The sequence below is a fragment of the Macaca thibetana genome, chromosome 20, assembly GCF_024542745.1.
Source record: "Macaca thibetana thibetana isolate TM-01 chromosome 20, ASM2454274v1, whole genome shotgun sequence".
NCBI lineage: Eukaryota > Metazoa > Chordata > Mammalia > Primates > Cercopithecidae > Macaca > Macaca thibetana.
In genome coordinates this window covers 27705478-27731330 of record NC_065597.1, presented here as the reverse complement: position 1 = coordinate 27731330, position 25853 = coordinate 27705478, and the positions used below count along the sequence as shown (strand labels likewise).

At 45.7% G+C, this 25853-nt stretch overlaps 2 protein-coding genes across 3 annotated transcripts in view; one reads left to right on the top strand and one right to left on the bottom strand.

Moving 5' to 3' along the window:
* The window catches only part of USP10 (ubiquitin specific peptidase 10), an 81370-nt gene extending 62621 nt beyond the window's left edge, over window positions 1-18749 (bottom strand). Inside the window, exon 1 of one of the 2 annotated variants that reach the window (XM_050773614.1) lies at window positions 18593-18749. In XM_050773614.1, the coding sequence (XP_050629571.1) occupies window positions 18593-18613 (21 nt within the window). In that variant the 5' untranslated portion in view covers window positions 18614-18749. The remainder of the gene's footprint in view (window positions 1-18592) is intronic. The other variant, XM_050773615.1, reaches the window with a different exon arrangement.
* MEAK7 (MTOR associated protein, eak-7 homolog) overlaps window positions 1-25853 on the top strand; it is a 672801-nt gene that overhangs the window by 417741 nt on the left and 229207 nt on the right. The window lies entirely within an intron of this gene.

Genomic DNA, 25853 nt, shown 5'->3' with positions numbered 1-25853 from the left:
AATGTCTTTTGAACAAAAGACGCTTCTTTTGTAATTAAACTCATCTCTCATTTGCTCTTTTAATTCTCTGAAATCTAACTTTCACTACCAACACTCCACTTTCTCAGAAATAACCTTCCAATCCAAGATTTCCCCTTCTCAATGTAGTCAAGTTCTCTGAAGCATCCACAACTCTACAAGACAACTAATCTTCCACTCTCTCTCTCATCATTGTTCTCCCAATCTCTTAGGTAAGAAACTTTGAAAATACCAGAAATTATATACCCTTTCCATCACAAATACTCTAAGGTGATCATGAATCCCAAATTTCTGGGACCATCTCAACAAAATATCAAAATGTTCAGAAAAACTGCATTTGGCAAGAACAGCAACTGAATGTATTAAATTAAGCATTACAATTAATTAATCCATACTGAAATCACATACAACTGAGAACCAGAGAACAGGACCTCAATGAATCGAAAGCGGTAGAAGCACTTTCCTGAACACACACACCTCAGGAAGATTACTAAGTGATTCATCTCCTCTTCATTTCTACAGTTACTATCCAGCACAGGCCCCGATGACCCCACCTATGCCTGGGTATCTGCAATAACCTAGGTGGTGGCCTCCTCCTATCTACCTAGTAAAATGCTTGGCACCTAAGAGACTCACAAATGCTGACAGAATGGCTCACAGTCATCGAACAGCTGGTCACCAAGCTAAATCGACACCTATTGAGCACCAATGACATAAAAAGGACATTAAAAAGCAGTTTAAGATGTTTAAGCAACGTGTCCTGCCTTCAAAGAACTGGGGCCAGGGAAGGGAAGGAGGACATACAGCTAGTGTGTACTAATGTTCATTGAGCTCCAGATAATGTTAAAGGCATTTATTTAATCAACATATTTCATTTAATCTGCACAAAATTTCTAAAAGGGATTCCTAATCTTTTTTGGGTGGCAGCAGACCTCCTGAGAAACTGATGTAAGGGAATTAGGCCCACCTCCTAAAGAATGCATGTACACACATTTCTGCCTATGATTTCAGAACTTCACAGACCCTCTGAAGCTCCCAAAGCCCAATATTACCTGCTACTCAAAGTGAGGTCACCAGGCCAGGAGCCTAGGAATTACCCAGGAGCTCAGACAGCGCTCAGGGCTCACCCCAGGTGTACTGAATCCAAATGTGCATATTCACAAGCCAGCTGATTTTCAATGGACTTTCAAGTTTGAGAAGCACTGCTATGCTCTATCTTATGTAATCCCAAGCCTCTACTATGAAGCAAGCACACTGCTATCACAGTGACTGTCCCTATGGCTATGGCTCTGGACTTCTATTTTAAGTTGGGTAACCATTTATCATCCAAATTAGAGGCATATTTCAGAGTGAAAGGATCATTATGATGAATTATGCTGGGATAAGTTTAGACCAGGACATGTGGTCACTCCTCTAATTGTAAGGTGTATATAAAGGTAGAATCTTAACTCTTCAACTTGGTGTAATGGGTGTCTCTGCCTACCAACCTTGCTGAAGGTTGTGCACCTAAGATCCTAGTAACTCAGTAACTCTGCATTTATTCATTACTCTGCTGGTAAGCCTTCATGCAGGCAGCTCCCTCATCCCCTATGCTGAAGAAGTCTTACTTGTCCTTCAAGGCTCAACGCAGGTATCCACCTCCTCAAAAAGTGTTTCTAAACCCTATTTTAGCCAAAGCACTGTTCACATTTCACAGTAATTCTCATTTACCTATGTCTCTGTGAACGAACTGTTATCTCCTTGTGTCAGTCTGTATTTCGTCGACTGAAGCACAATACTGAGAACCTAATAAAGATTTGCTGAATGATGAAGACGAAAACACTTTAAAAGTTCAGAGAAACCAACCTTGCCTGAGATTTCACAAACAGAAAATGGAACAGGATTGGAACCTGGGGCTGACCTCATGGCACAGACACATTAACAGTTAGGGAACAATAATATTTAAAGAAGACTGTAAGATGCAATCAGACAGTACAGATGATTTGTCAGGGAGAAAAGACAATCTTCCAGTCTGAGGAGTCCAGGAGGAACTGGCATATCTGGAAAAGGAGAGGGGGGAGAGACATTACGCTCATGTGGGACAGAAGCGAACTGGCCAGCTCCCCTTCCTACCCTGTGGGAGAGTGGTCACCCAGTTCAGAGATCAACACACACCCACCCCCAGGCCAGATGGGAGCCCCGCCTGGCATGCCACCCTCCTCGCCACAGTGCTCTGGTTCAGGGACGACCCAAAGGGCATGAAGCTCAGGACACTGCCTAGAATTCTGGGATGCACACTCACTCTCTTGGTCAGGCTGGTGTGACGGAGGCTGCGCCCAAATGTGAAGCCTGCAACTGCTGTGGCCATTCCGCCATCTTGGGGGAAACTAGCCCTGGGATAATACTGACATGCAGAATGAAAAGATGAAGAAATGCAAAGTGAAAAAATGAAGTCAGGTCCTCAAAACTCTAACTGAATGGCTGAATTAAACTTTGAAGCCTGATCTACCTCTGGAATTTCTAGTTATATGAGCCACTAAATCTCTAGTTTATGGTGTAAACCAGTTAGAAAGCTGAGCTCTACTTTTTTTTTTTTTTTTTTAAAGGGAGGGCACCCTAACACATGAACAGGGTAAGCAAAAAAGGAGATAAAAGGATAGCTGGGCAGCAGTGACCAGAGAATTCATATAAAGCAGTAAGATCACCCAGCTGGGCTCACTGGCTCATGCCTATAATCCCAGTGCTTTGGGAGGCGGAGACCCTATTCCTTCTCAAGACTAGCTCATTACCCATCTTCATTCTCTGAATTACTACAAAAGAACCTGCCACATGCACCACATAATTCAGCACTTAATTACACATCTTGTAATATGCCCAGTTGTTTCTTATGCCTTAGCTATCCATTATACACAAGGGTAAGGATACTTTGGTTATCTTCCTGGATATCTACAGCAGTAGCTAAAATAGTTGGCCTTCACCAAACTTAAGCCAGCTTATTGATAAATATTTTATAAATGGGCTGGGAGTGGTGGCTCACGCCTGTAATCCAAGCACTTTGGGAGGCCGAGGCAGGCGATCCTGGATCACTTGAGGTCAGGAGATCGAGACCAGACTCACCAATATGGTGAAACCCCATCTCTACTAAAAAATACAAAAAGTAGCTGGGCGTGGTGGTGCATGCCTGTACTCCCAGCTACTCAGGAGGTTGAGGCAAGAGAATCACTTTAGCACGAGAGGTGGAGGTTGCAGTGAGCCAAGATTGCACACTGCACTCCAGCCTGGGCGACAGAGCAAGACTCTGTCTCAAAAAAAAAAAAAAAAAAAAAACTAACAATAATAAACATATCTTTTAAAATATTTTTCAAACATTTCATATGCAGAACTTGTTTTTGATATTACTTTTAAAATTTAAAAAAATTCATGTTTTAAATATCTCCTTAATACCCCTTAGCAAAATATACCTCTCCCTTTGTCCCAAAAATAATCCATGAATTAGGGATGTTCATATTTCAGGTTACAATAATGTGCTTTATTTGCTCTAGAAAATAAGATAATTCACAACAACTAAAAACTGGACCCAAAAAAACCTGCCAAACATTACCGTTTTTTAGTACGCATATACTATAACTTGTGAATACGCGGCAGTCCTTAAAAAACAACGCTGAAGATTAAGTTAAGGCTCTTGAGATATAAAACAACAATCGCAAAGGAAAATATTTAATGGAAAAACATTCACAATGTAAGAAATGGAAAGCCACGCATGGTGGCTCACGTCTGTAGTCCCAGCGTTTTGGGTGGCTGAGGAGGGAGGATGGCCTGAGCCTGGGAGTTGGACACTGCAGTGGGTGAGCTATGATCTGGCCACTCACTCCAGCCTGGATGATAGACCCAGACCCCATCTCTAAAAAAGAGGAAGAAGTAGGAAAAACTTCTTACTAAACAAGTATCATTCCACATTTTAAGAAGGAAAATACTATACCATGAACACCCCACAACAAGCTGGCTCCCGCCAGCCACTGGCCACCCTAAGGCCTTCCCCTCCTCTAGGCACCATTCAGGCCTTCCACACTTCTCAACTGGGTCTCTGCAACAAACTACCTCCGCCTCTGTGCTCACCCCTCACCCTCCAAACTGCATGTGGCCACCACAGAGCTGTCTCTCAACTCAACCTTACTGTTCTGGTGCCCAGAAAAAGCCTTTCAAGTCTCCCAGAACTTTTCAGACGAAAAGGCTCTAGCAGAGACTACAAGACGCACCATGCACCTTCCCAGCCAACCCCCAGCGCCGCAGCCCCACAACTCTCTACACCCCAAATGCACTTCAGCGACAAGGCACACACCACGTCTTTCTGCTTTGGGCGCCGTTCTCTTGGGCCCCTGCTGGCCTGGATGACTGCGCACATTACAGAACTCAGTTCCAAAGGCTCATCTTTGTGAACTATTTTCCTCACAAACATGAGCCAAGGTGTCCCCGGGGACTCTCCTGTGACCGCCTCTCTAACTCTGGAACCTAACAGCTGATTCTCTAGCTTCTTGACCACACTAGACCGTGGGCTTCTGAATACGTCCAATGTGGTATGCTTTCATGAATGTGTTTGTTAATAAATATTTCCTAAGCACTCACCACGTTCTAGGACTAGGGGCCCTACCAGTGAACAAAGCAAACAAAAACCCCTGCCCTCACGGAGCTTACACTGGGGGAGGACAAGAGAGTGACCCTGAGACACGTATGTCAGGATACCGGATATGTAGGTATTAGGTGTGAAGTGCTCTGGAGAGGGAGCAAGGAGACAGGGGGACAAGTGTGAAGGAGGGCGCGATTTTACAGGTGGGTAAAGTGGGCCTAAGACGATGGCACAGGCACAGAGACTCACTGAAAGTGGGGGAGCAAGCCACAGGGACAGAGGGGGCGAGCCTGTCTACAGACAGAGGGTCTCGGGGAGAGACAACGTGTTCCCCTCCATTTCGGTACAGACAATGCCTGCCACACAGCTGAGCTCAATAACTAGCGGGTGAACGATGGCTTTGGCTGAGACACCTAAAGTCACAAAGGTGGGGGGAAAGATCAACTAACTGCAGCAAACCAACTGAAAAGCTCTTTCCATGTTTACCGCTGACACATAACTGGGCCCTGTACTGGAAAGTTCGGCGGCTCCACGGATCTTGGATTTGGGCGACAGCTGCATTTGCTCTAAGCAGGCCTGCGAGGATCACCAGCATGCCCAAAGAGCCCCCGCAGCCAAGCGCTTGCCAGTAACGCTGGTGAAGGCATTCTCTCTGCATTGCTAAGTGTCCTATGATCTCCAGACTACACTTGTTGAGAAAGAGACCAAGGAATAAAACAAAATAACTTATATGTGACGTGCGAGTCAGTCACCTGGATTCAAGAAACGATCACAACAGAGGTAAAGAGAGCACCGAAGAACCTGAAGAGAAGCTTAGGGGTCACACATGCACTCTAAATGCAGAAATGACAATCAATCTGATACTTCGGGAAGCAGCCACCACTTCTTCAGCTCTCATTACTATTTCTACAGAAGGCAAATCTGTCCCTCGTGGTCTTGCAGGCTGTGGTCCTGAACTTCATGCCTAGAACTATTACAGAAACACCCAAAACAACCAGAAGCAGTCCTGAAAACAGTGAATGACAACCAGCTGTTCTCTGTTTTCTTCATCTGGTCCCTGTCAATTAACCTATTCATTGGACAAATACCTGAGTGCCCATTGTGCTAGGCAGTGGGGACACTGGGGGAGCCAGACCACACCAGACTCAAAAAAGCCTTCCTGACCGACAGAGCAGCCAGGCCGGCGGCTGCTTCCGGCTCATCCATGTGGTGTTCGCCTCTGCATAAGGCACAATCTCCACAGACACAGCCATGCCTTCCTTCTGCTACTCTCAGGACAGGGCCCACACAGGCCTCTCTACACAGCTGACCACCTTCAGAGGAAGGACAGGGCATCTACAAAATCAAAGTATAAGGGCCCTCAAAGCCTGCCGTGCACACAAAATACTGCAATTTGTTTCCCTTCTCATAGAGAAGAGATCAACTGATGAATATGCTAACTTAAGTCTATGTTTCCACCCAAAAGCAGCAAGGGCAAAGAAGCACAGCTGCAAGGTGTTTCTGTCCACCTTAAAAAGCAAAAGCCACGGGATGCGGTGGCAGGTGGATCACTTGAGGTCAGGAGTTAAAGACCAGCCTGGCCAACACGGTGAAACTCCACTTCTGCTAAAAATACAAAAATCAGCCAGGCATGGTGACGTGCACCTGTAATCCCAGCTACTCGGGAGGCTGAGGCAGAGAATCGCTTGAGCCCAGGAGGCAGACATTGCAGTCAGCTGAGATCTTGCCACTGCCTGGGTGACAGAACAAGACTCCATCTAAGACAAAAAAAAAAAAAAAAAAAGCTAGCCCTTTCTCACCGCCTAAAACTCTAGTTACAGGTGGAAGAAAAGTTTGTGCTGCTGGCACCTAAGTTACATCGTTATGGCACAGAAGAACAAAGAGGTAAGAAGCTAGAGAGAACCAAGTGTAATTATTTCAGCACCAGTTTGGGAAAAACCAGAGACTAGAATTTCCTCACCTGACAAATCCATGACCAACAACAGCAAAAGAGAGCAGGAATTCCTGATGGCGAATTGGCTTACTGCTACGCACACATCCTCGGAGACGCTGACAACAGGCTTCAGGATGAATTAGACAGTTCCAATTCTCTGGGACATCAGGTGCTCACAGTTACACTGAGCTGTGGGGGAGTGTGCTGATCCCATGCTGTCCACAGGGGTCCTATTTCAAGATGTGGGGTGCAGAGCACCAGCCAGAGCAGCTCTTAAGGCTTTGGGGAACACATCTGTACTTACATTTTTAAAAACATATGTTTTTTGCAACTTACAAATCCCAACACGGGCCCTGGCACAGAGCAAGTGCTGGGCAAACGCTTATTTAAAAGGCATTAATTATTTACTTAACGAATGCCAAATCAAACTGAAATCTCATTCTGAAGACACAACATGACAGATCTTCAAAGTGGCAAAATGTCAGGTTTCTCATCTGCTCAGAATTGTTCCACAATTCCACTCAGCACTAAAATAAGTTAGTATCACACTCAGAGTGAGAGGCACAATCCGTATCTTCGTTGTTGTTCACATCTAACCTAGACTGGAGATGTAACACTTTGTCCGAAATATGATTTCGTTATTGCTATTCATGGGAAAGTGCTCAACAAGTTAAAACGAAAAAAGCTGTACACAAACCCATGCAGAGGATCTGCAACCTGAGCCTGGCTGGGACAGCCTGGGGACCTGCTCACAGGGATCCTTACTCAGTGTCTTTGAGTGGCACCCAGGGTGCCAGGTGATTCTGGTGTTAGAAGAGGGCATTGAAGGATCACAAACCTAAAAACACTGTTAAACCCAATGATTCCAAATTTCTCAAGTTTACTGCCAAAAGTACTAAAGGAAACATTTAAAATAAGGTAACAGAAGTCAGCTAAGTTTTTCTTAATATCTTCTTTAGTTTCTACAAACATCATTGGGACAGATGTTTGTGTTTAAAGGTGCCTCCCCCTCAAAATAAACGGAATACGCCCCTAAACGACCTTCCCTACCTACTCTATCCAATTATCACTGACGACACCGAAGGGCTACTTGCCTTACATTAATCTGTCTCAGAAGTCCCCAAAAGAAATGCCCTACTTCTTTCCCCTCAAAGTTATGAGGCTTAAGATGCCAAGGTGAGCAGAGAGTCGAGTCCCAGTTATGCAGGAGAGCCTAAAGAATCAAATCCCTGACAACTCTCAAAGCATCTCAGGGAGACCCCTGCACAATCATCTCAACCCAGCAAACTTTTTTTTTTTTTTTGAGATGGAGTCTTCTCTGTTGCACGGGATATAGTGCAGTGGCACAATCTGGCTCACTGACACCTCTGCCTCCCGGCTTCAAGTGATTCTCCTGTCTCAGCCTCTCCAGTAGCTGGGATTACAGGCACCCGCCACCACGCCCAGCTAGTTTTTGTATTTTTAGTAGAGATGGGGTTTCACCATGTTGGCCAGACTGGTCTCAAACTCCTTACCTCAAGTGATCCACCTACTTCAGTCTCCCAAAGTGCTGGGATTACAAGCGTGAGCCTTGCACCCGGCCTCAACCAGCAATCTTAACACAGAGCGTTGCTACCAACTTAACTCAGTCCTGAGCTTGGATTATCAAATTCTTTACTTCTTCTCTCCAGACTCCCGGCTAACCACTTCACCCTACACACCACTTCAGCCACAAATTTCTCTGTTTCCCAAACAGGCTGCAGGCTTTGAGCCTGTTCCTCTGCACATTCTCCTCCACATGCCCTTGTCCGTGTGCTTCTCCGCCTGGAAAACTCCAGCTCAAATGTCACCATTCTAGAAGAGACGCCTTCCCAGCTTTGCCTGACATTCAGTCCCACTCTCCTCCTTTTTCCAAACACCTTATACCTAACTCCTGAGTCATGCAACTTCTCTCCACCTCCATTGCACGTTCTGAGTCAAAAGTCCAAGGACCCTGCTCTAAATGATCTCCTCACTGCCACTGCAACCCCGTGAGTCCATTCTTCACTGGGCAGAGTATGATCCCAAACGGCAATCTGATTATGAGGTTCCATGGTCAAATGTTGTACCATCCCGGCCGGGCGCGGTGGCTCACACCTGTAATCCCAGCACTTTGGGAGGCCGAGGCGGGTGGATCACGAGGTCAGGAGATCGAGACCATCCTGGCTAACACAGTGAAACCCCATCTCTACTAAAAATACAAAAAATTATCGGCACGTTGGCAGGCGACTGTAGTCCCAGCTGCTCAGGAGGCTGAGGCAGGAGAATGGCGTGAACCCAGGAGGCGGAGCTTGCAGTGAGCCAAGATCGCGCCACCGCACTCCAGCCTGGGTGACAGAGCGAGACTCCGTCTCCAAAAAAAAAAAAAAAAAAAATGTTGTACCATCCCCTCTTCCACACTTTTCTCAGGATAAAGACAGTAACATCTAACAAAGACTGCAAAACTGGATGGTGCGTCTGTCCTTCCCCTCCAGCTCTGTGCCCAAGACACATAGGTTCTTGCTGAGTTCTCTGCAGTGCTCCAAATTCCCTCCAGCTGAAGGTCCACCGCACATGCTGTCCCCACTGCCTCATGCTATTAACGCATCACTTCCACGGGAACCATTCTCTGACTTCAGATCGTTTTCCCTTCCTTTGGGAAACATCTCTCAGTTTGGAGTGTCATGTATTTAACTGTGATTATCTGATTAACAAACTGTCTTCCTCACTGGACCCATAAACTCCTCGGTGGGAGAAACAATGCCTGTTTTTGCTCATTACTCCCTCCTCAGTGCCTGGTACACAGCGGCCACTCAGTAACTATTTGCTGAATGAAGAAACGAATGAATGAATGTTCTTGACTATGTTGTTCACATTTGTGTTACAAGAATTACCACCCTAAAACTGGATGCACCCAGTCATCAGCCTGCTTCTCTCCCTCGCTACCCGCTGAACCTGTAAAGCACAGGAATTCTCTCTTCAGCTCTACACTCCTAACATCCGGCCACCAACATCTCTGAATAATCACAAAAGATATAAAGTCCTTCATATGTGGTTCTGAAAAAAAGTGTCTAATATTCTGCAAATTCATTCTAAACAAAACAGTAAACCACACTTGGAAGCCCTGATTTTGCATTTTATTACAAGTCAGAAGTAGTTCGATGTGGTTCTCTCTGAGGAGTGGGCCTGAGCTGGGGAGTGTTTTGTTTTTTGCCATTGCAGTGCTCTGATGAAACAAAGTGACAGAAGACAAAAATATGATTTTGAAGAAGATGGAGAAAAATTCAGGTTAATTACCCGGTTTCTCATTATTCCCTAGGGCAGGTGACTTACCAATCTCCAACTAATAAAAAGTTTGTCCTCATAAATCTAGTGCAAAGGCAATGGATGGACAAGAATCTGAATGTGAATCAGACCTCCTTTATTGTTTTTTGAGATGGAGTTTCACTCTTTCACCCAGGCTGGAGTGAAGTGGCGTGATTTCAGCTCACAGCAACCTCTGCCCCTACGGGTTCAAGCTATTCTCCTGCCTCAGGCTCCCAAGCAGCTGGGAATATAGGTGCCCACCACTATGCCTGACTAAATTTTTTTATTTTTAGCAGAGATGGGGTTTCACCATGTAGGCCAGGATGGTCTCAAACTCCTGACCTCAGGTGATCCACCCGCCTCGGCCTCCCAAAGTGCTGGGATTATAGGCGTGAGCCACCATGCCCAGCCCAGGCTTCTTTTTACAAAATGAACACCGGACAGCATGACTGCTATTAAGGGGGTGGAAGTCTTCAAAATATTTCTTTTCTTTTCTTTCTTGACATGAGTCTCGCTCTGTCACCCAAGCTGAAGTGCAGTGGCACAATCTCAACTCACTACAATCTGCACCTCCCAGGTTCAAGCGATCCTCCCACCTCAACCTCCCAAGTAGCTGGGACTACAGAAGAGAACCACCATGCCCAGCTAATTTTTGTATTTTTTGTAGAGAAAGAGTTTTGCTATGTTGCCCAGGCTGGTCCCAAACTCCTGAGCTTGAGTGATTCACCTGCCTCAGCCTCCCAAAGTGCTGGAATTACAGGCGTGAGTCACTGCACCTGGCCTAAAATATTTCTTAAGAAAAAAAAAATTGTTTGGACAACATGTTATAAGTTTTGACAGCACTTCCACAATCCCCCGCATACTGGATCCTGATAAGCCACTTTAATCTCCTGAATATCTGCTTCATTCCCTGGCAAAATTAGGTAAAAATAAGAAAACTGACTTCAGTAGATGTTTTCAATAATTTTGAAAACAAGGTTTGCTCAATAAAGCTCAGTTCAGTGACTAGACAGAACAGAAATACTCCAATGGAAAAAAGCATAGAAGACACACACCAAACTGACGATGAAGGATCAGAGAGGAAGGGAATGACTTCTACTTTTCACTTTAAATACTTCTGTGCTGTTTTCGTGTCTTAAAAATAGCATGTCATTGTAATAGAAAATAAAATAAAGAACTTCATTGTACCACACACAATATTTAGTGGATAGTAACACATTATAGTAACAGATTTTGTAATTAGTAACATTAAAGTTTTTAAACACGCATTTCATTCATTCATTCTGTAAATGCTTATGGAGGAACTACTAAGGGGAAGTCACAATGTGAAAGATTATGCCTTCATCAGTCTCTTCCAGAAAACCAGTTTGGCAAAGTAGAAAAAGCAAAGGATTCAGGAGTCAAAACACCTGCTTTCAAAAGGTCCTGAGGGCCAGCAGCCATGTGACCTCAAGTCACAACCTCTCTGGGTCTTATCTTACTCATCTGTAAAATGGTTATAATAATACAGGACAGAGTTGCTGTAAAGGCTCAAACAAGCTACGGCACTTTCTAAACTATGCAGTTCATAGAGTTTATAGGCTTCAAGTGATGACTCCTGCAATGCTTAGTATTTTGTAATAAATATGTTCCTCCTTGTCCAATGATCACATCTACCCAGAAGGCCTACGTGAGGTCTTAAATAAATATATATATAGTCTTTGCAGCTATCTAAGGGAAATTATTACTTAAGATATCAAGAGAAGGGGTATATAGGAACTCTCCGTACTTTCTTCTCAATTTTGCTGTGAACCTAAAACTGCTCTAAAAAATAAGTATTAAAAAATTGTTTCAATGTACCAGAAGTTTTTTATATTGGGCAGGAATCTCAAAAACCTCTAGAATTGAACTTCATTTTGAAATTCTCTTCTACTTTTAACCAAAACTTCAACATGTCCTATCAAAAGTAAAAAGACTGATACTTTCAGAATGAACAGGGAGGCTGGGCGTGGTAGCTCACACCTATAATCCCAGTACTTTAGTAAATTGAGGCAGGAGGATCCCTTGAGGCCAGGAGCTCGAGACCAGTCTGGGAAACACAGGAATCCCTGTCTCTACAAAACAACAACAAATTGTTTTTTTTCTTTTTTTTTTTTTTTTTTTGAGACAGAGTCTCGCTTAGTCGCCCAGGCTGGAGTGCAATGGCGCGATCTCAGCTCACTGCAAGCTCCGCCTCCCGGGTTCACGCCATTCTCCTGCCTCAGCCTCCCGAGTAGCTGGGACTACAGGCGCCCGCCGCCTCGCCCGGCTAATTTTTTGCATTTTTAGTAGAGACGGGGTTTCACCGTGTTAGCCAGGATGGTCTCGATCTCCTGACCTCGTGATCCGCCCGCCTCGGCCTCCCAAAGTGCTGGGATTACAGGCGTGAGCCACTGCGCCCAGCAACAAATTGTTTTTTCAAAGAATGAGTAGGGAGGCTGGGTGCAGTGGCTCCCGCCTGTAATCCCAGCACCTTGGGAGGCCAAGGTAGGTGGATCACCTGAGGTCAGGAGTTCGACACCAGCCTGACCACCATGGTGAAACCCCGTCTCTACTAAAAATACAAAAAAAATTAGCTGGGCATGGTGGCTCACACCTGTAATCCCAGCACTTTGAGAGGCCAAGGGGGGCAGATCACCTAAGGTTAGGAGATCAAGACCAGCCTGACCAACATGTTGAAACCTGTGTCTACTAAAAATACAGAAACTGGGCCAGGTGCGGTAGCTCATGCCTGTAATCCCAGCACTTTGGGAGGCTGAGGTAGCTGGATCACCTGAGGTCAGGAGTTCGAGATCAGCCTAACATGGTGAAACCCCATCTCTACTAAAAATACAAAAAAATTAGCTGGGCACGGTGGCAGGCGCCTGTAATCCCAGCGACTCAAGAGGCTGAGGCAGGAGAATCGCTTGAATCTGGGAGGTAGAGGTTGTAGTGAACCGAGATCGTACCATTGTACTCCAGACTGGGCAAGAGAGTGAGACTGTCTCAAAAAAAAAAAAAACCAAGGGCATAACATGTCTGTACTCAATACACACAAATGAAAAGGAGCCCATCTTCATAAAACAAAGACAAATGGGAAACAAAAATCTAGCACCATCAGATCACGAAGAGAGAGAAAGGGAAGGAAGGAGGGAGGAGTCAGCTAGAAGTAAAAACCAGGTACAAAAGGCACAGGAGTGGCTGGGCGTGGTGGCTCACACCTTTAATCCCAGCACTTTGGGAGGCGGGCGGATCATGAGGTCAGGAGATCGAGACCATCCTGGCTAACACAGTGAAACCCCATCTCTACTAAAAATACAAAAATTAGCTGGGCGTGGTGGCGGGCCCCTGTAGTCCCAGCTACTCGGGAGGCTGAGGCAGGAGAATCGCTTGAACACGGGAGGCAGAGGTTGCAGTGAGATGAGATCACGCCACTGCACTCCAGCCTGGGCGAGAGTGAGACTTCATCTCAAAAAAAAAAAAAAAAAAAAAAAAAAAAAGGCACAAGAGTGGGGACCCTCAGTTTGTTACCACAGATGCTCTCACTTCAAAAGGGACTGGTTTTGAGACTCCTGAGCCATACAGTACAGGCTTAAGGAGATGTTCCTCCAGCTGATGCCAGAAAAATAAACTGAGAATGGATCTGAAGAATGACAACCGATAAGGCTGTAGACACAAGCCCAACCTGGAGGAGACTGAGGACTCTTAGGAGTAGCCATCATTACAGTGCAGACGGTGGCAGGTGCTGGGCCCGTACTCCACATGTACACTCTCCTAACAATTTTCATGTGAGCCCAAAAGGGAAAGTCGAGGAATTCAGGCTTTGATAGCCCCAAACCACAGTTCTATCTCAACACCTTACCCGCCCTATTCCAGGAGAGGGCAACCAGGGCATGATGTTTCAAGACAGGGCAGAATGGCAGTGCTGGTAGAGCTTCCGGGTTCTCCAGTCATCTGATGAAAATGGGATCATGGCCCAGGAGCTTTCAAATAGCCAGAAAATAGCCAGTTCAGAAAAAGTCTACGATCTGAAGATTCTATATCAAGGTTTACGATAAATTCTACATTTTCTGGTCCTTGAAACAAATACTATACACAAATCCCATGGGCTACCTTTATTTTCCTACACTAACTCTTCATCCAGCCTGTATTGACAGAAATGGTCACAGAAAGACCTTTTGGGAGAACACTTCAATAAACAGGAAAACTGCAGTCCAAGCACATGTAAGTCTTTGGAAATGAACATCTACACTGCTGAAGTGGCACTAAAGTGACAAATGACAGTAATCCAATGGCCCAAGGCCAGCAAATTCCATTGTAAACAGATTTATCTGTTTTGTGCGATGGTGATTCTTGCATATGTGGCAGTAAATAGATAAGTAACAGCCTAATTACAAATTCAAAAGCAAGCTCTTCCCACTATGTTTCATATTTTGGTATATCATCCGTAAGAAGTGCCCTCAGCAACCACGTTTAATGTGTCACTTGAATACCAGCAACCATTAACAGGAAGTACCGACATGTCTGAAATTATATCTTTAAAAACAAACAAACAAAAAAACAGAAACAAAAACCCTGATGTAACTAATTCAACTGGAGATGATACCACTTTTCTCAATTACTTGAATGTTATATTCTGAGCACAGCGCAATGAATGTGCCGCTTAGGCTTGGCATTAAACAGCAATCATTAAGCTTAGTAATCCTTTTCTCCTTTAAGTTTTCCTATGTGAATCACTGCTTAAATCCTATCAGTTCCACGTAACAGAACACTAGAATACATGTCCTAACTTTTGCTTTAGTGAGGAATTTAGAATGTGGTAGGCCCGCTTAGTATTCCCCGGAATTTCAGTGCACTGCCCTCTCAACGAGATGGGCTCAAGAGCATTCAGGTGAGGTCCTGGTACAGGGCGGCTGCTCAGATCATCTGTACAAACCATTCAGGCGACCACTGGCTCACAAACTTAAAACATCTACTCTTAGGACATGTTTAAATAGCTTGCTGTCACTAAGAAAAGGAAAACTGTTATCTCCAAATGCCCTGTCAACATTTCAAATAATTGTATTTACTTCAGCTGCTCATTACGTGAGACTCTAATAAAAATCTATCTCTTTCAAGAACTAACACTAATCCAGCTGTCAGCTAGAAACAGATATTCAGCAATACAGTAACATTCAGCCATACGCTAGAGGTGGAAACCAAGAGTTTCCATCATGTAAAATTTGGGGGCCCTGTTATCACAAGGTAAAAAGAAAAAAAAGAGACTGGGGTGAGTCTATGCAGACAAGGACAGAACCCAACTGCATGACATTCGAATTGGGTGTAGGAAGCATTATCGTGGAGATTTCACTATAAATGACATCAATAATCACAAATATTTTTTCAGGTGTAAGGCAAAACTAACAGCTTCAAATTAATTACCGCAAATCATTTAATTGGTGCCCTTGGTGACAAAGAGTTCACTTGGACTTACACTTCAACTGCTGAAGTTCATTTGTATTTGCTAAAATGTTGACAGTCACTGGTCTCAAAATGTTTCCAAATTCTTCACTAGTACACTTCAATACAGGCAACAGGGATCAACCAACACCTTCTAATAATTGGAAATAGGGTTATGAACCTAAAAACTTTTTAATTTATTATTTATTTTGAGTTGGAGTTTCATGCTTTTTTTTTTTTTTTTTGAGACAGAGTCTTGCTCTGTCACCCAGGTTGGAGTGCAGCGGCATGATCTCGGCTCACTGCAACCTCCGCCACCTGGGTTCAAGTGATTCTCCTGCCCCAGCCTCCCAAGTAGCTGGGACTATAGGCGAGCTTCACCACACTCGGCTAATTTTTGTATTTTTCATAGAGACGGGGTTTCACCATGTTGGTCAGACTGGTCTCAAACTCCCGACCTCAAGTGATCCACCCGCCTGGGCCTCCCAAAGTGCTGGGATTACACACACGAGCCACGGCGCTGACCTGTAAACATTTTTAAATTGTAACTTTTTCCACGTACCATTATTCTCAGTGACAAATTTAACTTTAACAAGTCAATTTTTTTTTTTTTGAGACAGAGTTTTGCTCTTGTTGCCCAAGCTGCAGTGCAATGGCGCGATCTCAGCTCACTGCAACCTCCACCTTCCGGGTTCAAGCGATTCTCCTCTCTCAGCCTCCGAGTAGCTGGGATTATAGGCACATGCCACCATGCCCCGCTAATTTTGTATTTTTAGTAGAGACGGGATTTCTCCATGTTGGTCAGGCTGGTCTCCAGCTCAGACTCAGGTGATTCACCCGCCTCAGCCTCCCAAAGTGCTGGAATTACAGGTGTGAGCCACCGCGCCCCACCCCGGACAAGTCAAATTTAAAATAAGACCTTTAATTTGCAGTTGTTATTCCCAACAGAAACAAGTAATATGCATATCATGGCGCTTAACACCTGATAAACAATCAGTATTTGCTGAATGAATGAATGGCCATTAAGGCTGCAAGACTCTTAGAACAGTGGGCAAACAAATAAAACAAATTTATTAAAACGCTCAGAATGACTCGAGCAGGAACCAGTAACTAAATCCTGTCATACATGATTCCATTACTTGTTTCCATTACTATTTTTTTTTATTGAAAATTATTAGAAATCGGCCAGGGGCAGTGGCTCACACCTATAATCCCAGCACTTCGGGAGGCCGAGGCGGGTGGATCACCTGAGGTCAGGAGTTTGAGACCAGCCTGATCAACATGGTGAAATGCGTCTCTAATAAAAATACAAAAAATTAGCCGGGCGTGGTGGCGGGCGCCTGTAACCCCAGCTACTTGGTAGGCTGAGGCAGAAGAATCGCTTGAACCTCGGAGGCAGAGGTTGCAGTGGGCCAAGATGGCGCCACTGCACTCCAGCCTAGGTAACAAGAGCAAAATTCCATCTCAAAAAAAAAAAAAAAGAAAAGAAAATTATGAGAAATCAAACTATTTCCTTTGCTACTTTCTCCATGCTAGAACTTAAAAGCATTTAAATCATACTTTAAAAGAATAAACCCAAAGTGTTGCTAACATTTCTGTTCGCCAACTTTTGCTACTCCAATTTTCTAAAGATGTATATAACGACGATTTAGACTGTTGTATAAAATGTAAATACTGGGACAACGAATTTACAATTAAGTTTACATATTATCCATCCCCATTAATTAACATTTCAATCAACCTTTAATTGTGATTGATGCTTATTAAATAAAGGAAGTGAGTTATGCCTAAAGATGCTTTCTTCATGTCAAAATCACAAGGAATATTACACATTAATTCATAATGAGACTTATACTTGTTCATACCAATTTAAATAGGCTAATTAGTATTTAAGTTGAGGAAAAGCAAATATCAAATCTTTTTTTGTTTAAAATAGAAAGGTCTAAACAAAGCTAAATACACCAAATCTCTTAAAATCTTTGTGTTATACATTTGTAAAAACTATTCAACTGCTGATGCCTTCTTTCGTGCAAAGACCTATACTACTTACAAAAGTAAATGTACAAAGGAACAAAACGTTAAAGGGGGAAGTTCTGATGCAAACTAAACTACAGCTAATTTAACACAATTGAAGCTTGTCGTAACATCTAATTTTTAAAAAAGTTTTCGCATTTTAGATTCCACAACACGCATTCATTACAATAGTTACGAAAATCATGTTTCAAAAGAGGTCTAGTCAGATTGACTTCATCTGCAGAACGGCAACAAAACCCAACTGCTTATGAAGGGTTATGATTTTACCCGCCACCAGTTTTCCGAATGGCTACTTTGTTTCATTTCCCCATATTTAATACAAATACACAATGAGATGGTTAAAAAGTGTGCAACAATTTATAGGGACCAGATGTCAACAAATTAGCAGTCTAAAGCAAGACTGACAAATAATAACATCACGCCGATTTTTGTCCAGAATAATTACAATGGCGGAGGGGAGACATGGGGTGGGAGAAGGGGTGGGAGAGGTGAATAAGAGCTTAACTCTACACGCACATCTCCCAAAAAGAGCTCTTTCTTTCCACTACGGGATTATTGTAAAGGGCCCCTAAGCTTTAGATACTGTTCAGGCAGGGTGCGTTAGTGTCAGCCTGGCTGGGATGGATTCGTGCAAGGGATGTCACTCAAATGCAAGTGAAAGTACGGTCCTTGCGACTTATTTCGAGTTTTCTTTGCAACAGTAGCCTAACGCCGCTACTCAGCGACTTCTATCTAAAAACCAGAAAATCAGCAGCCCCCGCGTCATCAATCAAGCTGAAAAAGGAAGCTTTGGGGGCAAAGGGGCAACAGGGCACCCCTAAATCTTTGAGGCTCGCTCTGGGTAGAGGCAGCAACCTGAGCTGCTCTGGGGCTCCTGCCGCTCCAGGGGACTCCCGGAGCCCCCGGGCCGCCTCCCTGGGCCGGCGCGGCGGGGAGGGCCCCACTCCACACCCCGGGCTCGCCCCGCGGTCCAGCCCCAGGGAGGTTAACCCCTTCGGCGCCCCCCACGCCCTCCCCAGGCGGGGACCGGAGCCCCCGTCCCTCTGCCTCTCCGGGACTAGGGGGCCTGGGTGGCTCAGGGGGACGAAGGCGCGACGGGCGCGGAGGCGGCGGGTGGCTCCGGCCTAGGCCCGGGCAGCGTGTCCCGGCGCCCTCCCCCACTCCCACACGCTCGCTCCGGGCAGGGCGCGGGCGCCCGCCCGCTGCGGCGTCCGCCCGCCCCGGGCTGGGGCCCCTTCCGGCCGAAGGCGCGGACCGGCGGCTACCTGCGGGCTGTGGAGGGCCATGGCTGCCCGTTTCAATGGGACTCGGCGTTCCTCCGGCTGCTCACGCTGCTTCCCCCGCCGCCGCCATCTTCTCGCCCGCACATACACACTCGCATCGGCCGCCGCGCCTGCGCACTGGCCGCGCGCCGCGGGGCGCGGGGAGGCCGGCGTGCTGCTGCGCCTGCGCGGCCGACAGGTGGGCGTGCGTCTGCCGGGCCGCGGACCTTCCCTGCCCCGCCTGGAACCGGCCGGACTCTGAGCCCCGCGACCCTCGGGCGGAAGATGCCCGGCGGCTGCATTCTAAGAGCCCGCCGGGTCCTGCCTGCGAAGCCGGAAGGGGAGGCAGCAGGCAGGTGGAGGTGGCAACGCCGAGGCGCCGGCGGGCCCCGGCTCCTCACCTACTGGCACCTGGGCCCCCGGAGCTCGGGAGCCGCGGCCTTTGGTCGGCCGGGGGCCTACGAGCCGCCCTCGGCGTCCCTGGGCCCGGGCCTCGGCAGTGTTCGCATTAGATCTCCGAGGAGGGTCAGGTTTATGAAGATCCCATTGCCGCCCATTCATTCATTCGTTCACTCTTCATTCACTCCCCAAGTCCTGCCTGGGCGCCTGGGCCACGCCTTTTGCTAGGCATTAGGGGAAAAAAGGAAAACAGAAACAAAACGTAGGGCATAAAAGCACGCGCAAAGTGCTTGATATGAGGCCTGGCAAGTAGCAAGCACTCAGCAAGTGCTACGTGTTGCACACGTGCGTGCGTGTGCACGGCAAACCAGCCTTGGGGGTCGTTGGTCCATTCATTATTGAGAAGCAGGCGCCCCTGCCTGACTGCACCGTTTTCCAGCCAGTGGGCCCACCCTCGGGTTTTGGCCCCTTTTCTAGCTGTGATTTCAGACAAGCGACTTCACTTCACTAAGCATTGGTCTCCTCACCTGTGAATAACACAAATATGTCGTCAAGCGTAAGATTTCTGTGAAGTTCAAATTAGATTAATGTGAGCACACTGGCCAAGAGAACAGTCAATAAAAATTGGCTACTGGGATTGTTACTAATAACCACTATCATTGCTTTCATTTGTTCAACAAACACCTACAAAGAGTCTGCTCTTGCTAGACCTTACGCTAAGCAGAGGAGATTAACAGGAAGATCCATTCCCACGTTACATAAAATAGGGAGCCTGATCTCTTCATAAGTGGGATGCCATGAAACATATAAGTGGGCCAGGCGCGGTGGCTCACGCCTGGAATCCCACACATTGGGAGGCCGAGGCGGGCGGATCACAGTGAAGAGTTGGAGACCAGTCTGGCCAATATGATGAAACCCCGTCTGTACTAAAAATACAGAAATTGGCGGGTTGTAGTGATCCAATGTAGTGACTGATCCAATCAATCTTGCTTCGATCCTGATACGTCTTTTAAGCTGATTTTACTGTTTATTTGTTGACAATTGAAGACTTTTTTTTTTTTTTTTTTTTTTTTTTTTTTTTTTTTTTTGAGACAGACTCTTGCTCTGTCGCCCAGGCTGGGGTGCAGTGGCCGGATCTCAGCTCACTGCAAGCTCCGCCTCCCGGGTTTAGACCATTCTCCTGCCTCAGCCTCCCGAGTAGCTGGGACTACAGGCGCCCGCCACCTCGCCCGGCTAGTTTTTTGTATTTTTTAGTAGAGACGGGGTTTCACCGTGTTAGCCAGGATGGTCTCGATCTCCTGACCTCGTGATCCGCCCGTCTCGGCCTCCCAAAGTGCTGGGATTACAGGCTTGAGCCACCGCGCCCGGCCATCAATTGAAGACATTTTAATATGGATTGGATATAGGTGATCTTTGTGAATTATTGGTAATTTTATAGTGTAATATTGATACTGCACTCCTTGAGAGAATGTCCTTATTGTGAGGTGATGCATTCTGAATAATTTAGGAGTGAAGGCCATAATGCCTGTAAACTATTGTTTAATGGTTCAACAAAAGATAAAATCATATACACACATAAACATTCAGGGAGAGACAGCAAATATGGCAAAATGTTTACAATTGTAGGCTCTAAGTAGTGCTATATATTTCAGCTTTTCTCTATGTTTGAAAATTTTTATAACAAAAAGTTGAGGAAAACAATACAATATAGTGTCTATGCTATGATTTTAACCATGGAAAAGCGATATCTGCACATGGATAGAAACTGGGGGACGTGAAAACTCACGGGTGATTTATGGTTGTCTCTCTGGCTGGGGGTGGTGGCTCACACCTGTAATCTCAGCACTTTGGGAGGCTGAGATGGGTGGATCGCCTGAGGTCAGGAGTTCAAGACCAGCCTCATCAACACGGTGAAACCCCGTCTCTACTAAAATTACAAAAATTAGTCAGGCGTTGTGGCAGGTGCTTGTAATCCCAGCTACTCAGGAGGCTGAGGCAGAAGAATCACTTGAACCCGGGAGGCAGAGGTTGCAGGGAGCCGAGATGATACCATCATTGCACTCCAGCCTGGGCAACAAGAGTGAAATTCTGTCTAAGAAAAATATATATATATAAATAAAAATATATATATATCTTATATATATCTATATATATAGTTGTTTGTCTGATTTTTATCATACAGTTGCTTGAATAACAAATAAAAGTGATAATAAACAAAAGATCCCAGGCCGGGCGCGGTGGCTCATGCCTATAGTCCCAGCACTTTGGGAGGCTGAGGCGGGTGGATCACCTGAGCTCAAGAGTTCGAGACCAGCCTGGCCAACATGGTGAAACCCCGTCTCTGCTAAAAATACAAAAATTAGCCAGGCATGGTGGCAGGCACCTGTAATCCCAGCTACTTGGGGGACCGAGGCAGGAGAATTGCTTGAACCTGGGAGGCGAAGGTTGCAGTGAGCCAAGATCATGCCATTGCACTCCAGCCTGGGAGACAAAAGCGAGACTTCTTCTCAAAAAAATAAATAAATAAGTAAATAAAAATAAAATAAAAAAGATCACAGTCTTCATTTTCAAATAATTCACATAGATACTAACATGTATCTTCAGTATAAGGAAATAGATGTTAAAAGGAAGATATGAACAAGCACTATAGCCTACAGTGCTTAGCAGACCTTGCTGATGTACTTTGGCTGTGTCCCCACCCAAATCTCACCTTGAATTGTCATAATCCCCACATGTCAAGAGTGGGGCCAGGTGGAGATAACCAAATCATTGGTGTGGTTTTCCCCATGCTGTTCTCTTGGTAGTGAGTAAGTCTCACTAAATCTAATGTTTGTGTGTGTGTCTGTATGGTTTTTTTGTTTGGTTGGTTTTTTTGTTTGGTTGTTTTTTGTTTTTTTGAGACAGTCTTGCTCTGTCACCCAGGCTGGAGTGCAGTGGCGGGATCTCAGCTCACCACAACCTCTGCCTCCTGGGTTCAAGTGATTCTCCTGCCTCAGCCTCTGGAGTAGCTGGGACTACAGGCATGTGACACCACGCCCAGCTAATTTTTGTAGTTTTAGTAGAGATGGGGGTTTCACCATGATGGCCAGGCTGGTCTTGAACTCCTGACCTCAAGTGATCTGCCCACGTCAACCTCCCAAAGTGCTGGGATTACAGGCATGAGCCACCGCACCCAGACTCTAATGATTTTACAAATGAGAGTTCCCCTGCACAAGCTCTCTTGCTTGCTGCCATATTAGACGTGACTTTGCTCCTCATTCACCTTCTGCCATGATTGTGAGGCCTCCCCTGCCATGTGGAACTGTGAGTCAATTAAACCTCTTTGTTTTATAAATTACCCAGTTTGGGTATGTCCTTATTAGCAGTGTGACAACAGACTAATACACCTGGTATCTCCCATGAGTCTAGGGACAGTGGTCTAAACCTGGAGTCAAGACAGGCCCAAGGCTGGGCGCGGTGGCTCAAGCCTGTAATCCCAGCACTTTGGGAGGCCGAGACGGGCGGATCACGAGGTCAGGAGATCGAGACCATCCTGGCTAACACCGTGAAACCCCGTCTCTACTAAAAATACAAAAAACTAGCCGGGCGAGGTGGCGGGCGCCTGTAGTCCCAGCTACTCCGGAGGCTGAGGCAGGAGAATGGCGTAAACCCGGGAGGCGGAGCTTGCAGTGAGCTGAGATCAGGCCACTGCACTCCAGCCTGGGCTACAGAGCGAGACTCCGTCTCAAAAAAAAAAAAAAAAAGACAGGCTCAAGTTCAAATCTGGAATTCCCCACTCACTGGCTGTGTGAACCTGGGCAAGTTACCTAAATTTTCTGTGAATCTTTTGTAGGAGGTGGTGTCATGGGCAGAATAATGCCCCTCCCCTCAAAGATGTCCATGCTCCAACCTCAGAACCTGTGAATATATTACTTTGCATGGCAAAAGGAACATTGCAGATGTGATAATGTTACGGGCTTTGAGATGGATTATGCTGGGAAATAATCTAATTATGACATGACTGGTGGGTCCCATGTAATCACAGGGTCCTTATGAGGGAAAGAAGGAGGGGCAAGAGAGTCAGGTCACAAGGAGATGTGAAAATAGAAGCAGAAAGAGAGAGGGAGAGATTTGAAGATACCACGCTGCTGACTTTGAAAATGGAGGGGCCGGGCGCGGTGGCTCAAGCCTGTAATCCCAGCACTTTGGGAGGCCGAGGCGGGCGGATCACAAGGTCAGGAGATCGAGACCACAGTGAAACCCCGTCTCTACTAAAAAATACAAAAAATTAGCCGGGCGCGGTGGCGGGCGCCTGTAGTCCCAGCTACTCAGGAGGCTGAGGCAGGAGAATGGCGGGAACCCGGGAGGCGGAGCTTGCAGTGAGCCGAGATCGCGCCACTGCACTCCAGCCTGGGCAACAGCGTGAGACTCCGTCTCAAAAAAAAAAAAAAAAAAAAAAAAAAAAAAAAAAAAAAAAAGAAAATGGAGGGAGGTGCCATGAGCCAAGGAATGTGGGTGGCCTCTAGGAGCTGGAAAAGCGCAAACATTTTCTCCTAGAGCTTCCAGAAGGAACATAGCCTTGCTTTCCCCTTGATTTAGCCCCGTGAGTCTTCTGAGCTACAGAACTTTAAAACAAAAAACTTGTGTTGATTTAAGCCAGTAAATTTTGTGATTTGTTCCAGCAACAATAGGAAACTATGTCGGGGAAGCAACACCACTTGTTCTATAAGCCTGTTGCTGGGAGGAGGTGAAGTAATGGAGCTAGCACATGGAGTGTGCTGCCTGATGCTTTTATTTTTTTATTTTTATTTATTTTTTTTTTTGAGATAGAGTTTCACTCTGTTGCCCAGGCTGGAGTACAGTGGCAAGGTATCAGCTCACTGCAACCTCCGCCTCCAGTGTTCAAACGATTCTCCTGCCTCAGCCTCCCAAGTAGCTGGGATTACAGGCATGCTCCACCATGCCCAGCTAATTTTTTTATTTTTAGTAGAGACAGCATTTTACTCTGTTGGCCAGGCTGGTCTCAAACTCCAGACCTCAGGTGATCCACCCGCCTTGGCCTCACAAAGTGCTGGGATTACAGGCATGAGCCATCGTGCCCGGCACTACCCAATTCTTAAAGACTTTTCTGATCAGATTGGTGGTGATAGTAACAAATGTAACTTTTTGTCAACTTTTAGATTCAGGAGGTACATGTGCAGATTTGTTACCTGGGTATGTTGCATGATGCTGAGGTTTGGGGTAGGAATGATCTTGCCACCCAGGTACTGAGCATAGTACCCAACTGTTAGTTGTTCAACCCTTGCCCCTCTCCCTCCCTTCCCCCTCTAGTAGTCCCTTGTGTCTATTGTTGCCATCCTTATGTCTGTAATTAAAAAAAAAATAGAATAGAATGCTTCAACATTTGGAAGATCTGCGTAACTCAGTGAATCAATGTTTTCCAAATGACTGATGTTATAAAATTGCACATGAGTAAAAGATCCATTCAAAGTACAAGTACAGTGGGGCCAGGCACAGTGGCTAATGCTTGTAATCCCAGGCTGGTCTCAAACTCCTGAGCTCAAGCAATCCTTTTCCCTCAGTCTCCCACAGTGCTGGGATTACAGGTGTGAGCCACTGCTCCTGGCCCAGACTTTTAAAAAATTTGTAAAAATACAAAATAATGCCACTCCTCTCACCAAAATGTTTTTTTTTTTTTTGGAGTGTAGTTGTTTTTCATTAAAATGATGTTGTTTATGTCAACATTTAATGAATGTATTATATTTTACATAAATTGTTATTATTTTGTGATGTTTTAGTTTTACTTCTAATATGGTCAACCACAACAGATGCAACTCACTCACAAAAACAGCTATAATTTTTTCTTTTTTTTTTTTTTTGAGACAGAGTCTCACTCTATCACCCAGGCTGGAGTGCAGTGGCTCATTCTCGACTCACTGCAACCTCCGCCTCCTGGGTTCAAGTTATTCTCCTGCCTCGGCCTCCTGAGTAGCTGGGATTACAGGTGCGTGCCACCACGCCAAGCTAATTTTTGTATTTTTAGTAGAGACAAGGTTTCACCATGTTGGTCAGGCTGGTCTTGAACTCCTGACCTAGTGATCCTCCCACCTCAGCCTCTCAAAGTGCTGGAATGACAGGCGTGAATCACTGCGCTGGCTCTTTTTTTTTTTTTTTTCATTTAATTCTTTATCCTTGCCAACAGGAGGTCAGCCAACAATAATTTTTAAGAATGTAAAGAGATCAGTGACCAAGATATTTGAGAACTCCAGCTCTCCCGTGCCAGCAAGCACCCACTTTAAATGTGCCCTCTGTCTTCCCGGAACATTTTTTCCCCAGGGAGGCTCAATCCTTCACTCCCTCAGGTTTCTGTTCATGGTCATCTCTTCCCAAAGGACCCTCCTCACTCCTTTGCCCATAACGGGAGCCCCACCCCGTGCCCTCCTGCAATCCAGGTTATTTTCCCACAGCATTCACACACTTTCTTTCAAAGAAAAATCAGAATTTGGGGAAACTTGTAGCTGACATTTGGGGAAACTAGCTGACATTCTATGATATATTTATTTTTTGAGTTTATTGTCTTTCTCCTCCACTAGCATCAGGCCAGGCGCGGTGGCTCATGCCTGTAATCCCAATACTTGGGGAGGCTAAGGCAGATGGATCACTTAAGCCCAGGAGTTCGAGACCAGCCTGGTTAACATGGCAAAACACCATCCGTCTCTACTAAAAAATACAAAAATCCACTGGACGTGGTGGCAGGTGCCTGTAATCCCAGCTAGTCAGGAGGCTGAGGCAGGAGGATTGCTTGAACCTGGCAGGTGGAGGTTGCAATGAGCCAAGATCATACCACTCCACTCCAGTATGGGCAACAGAGCAACTGTCTCAAAAA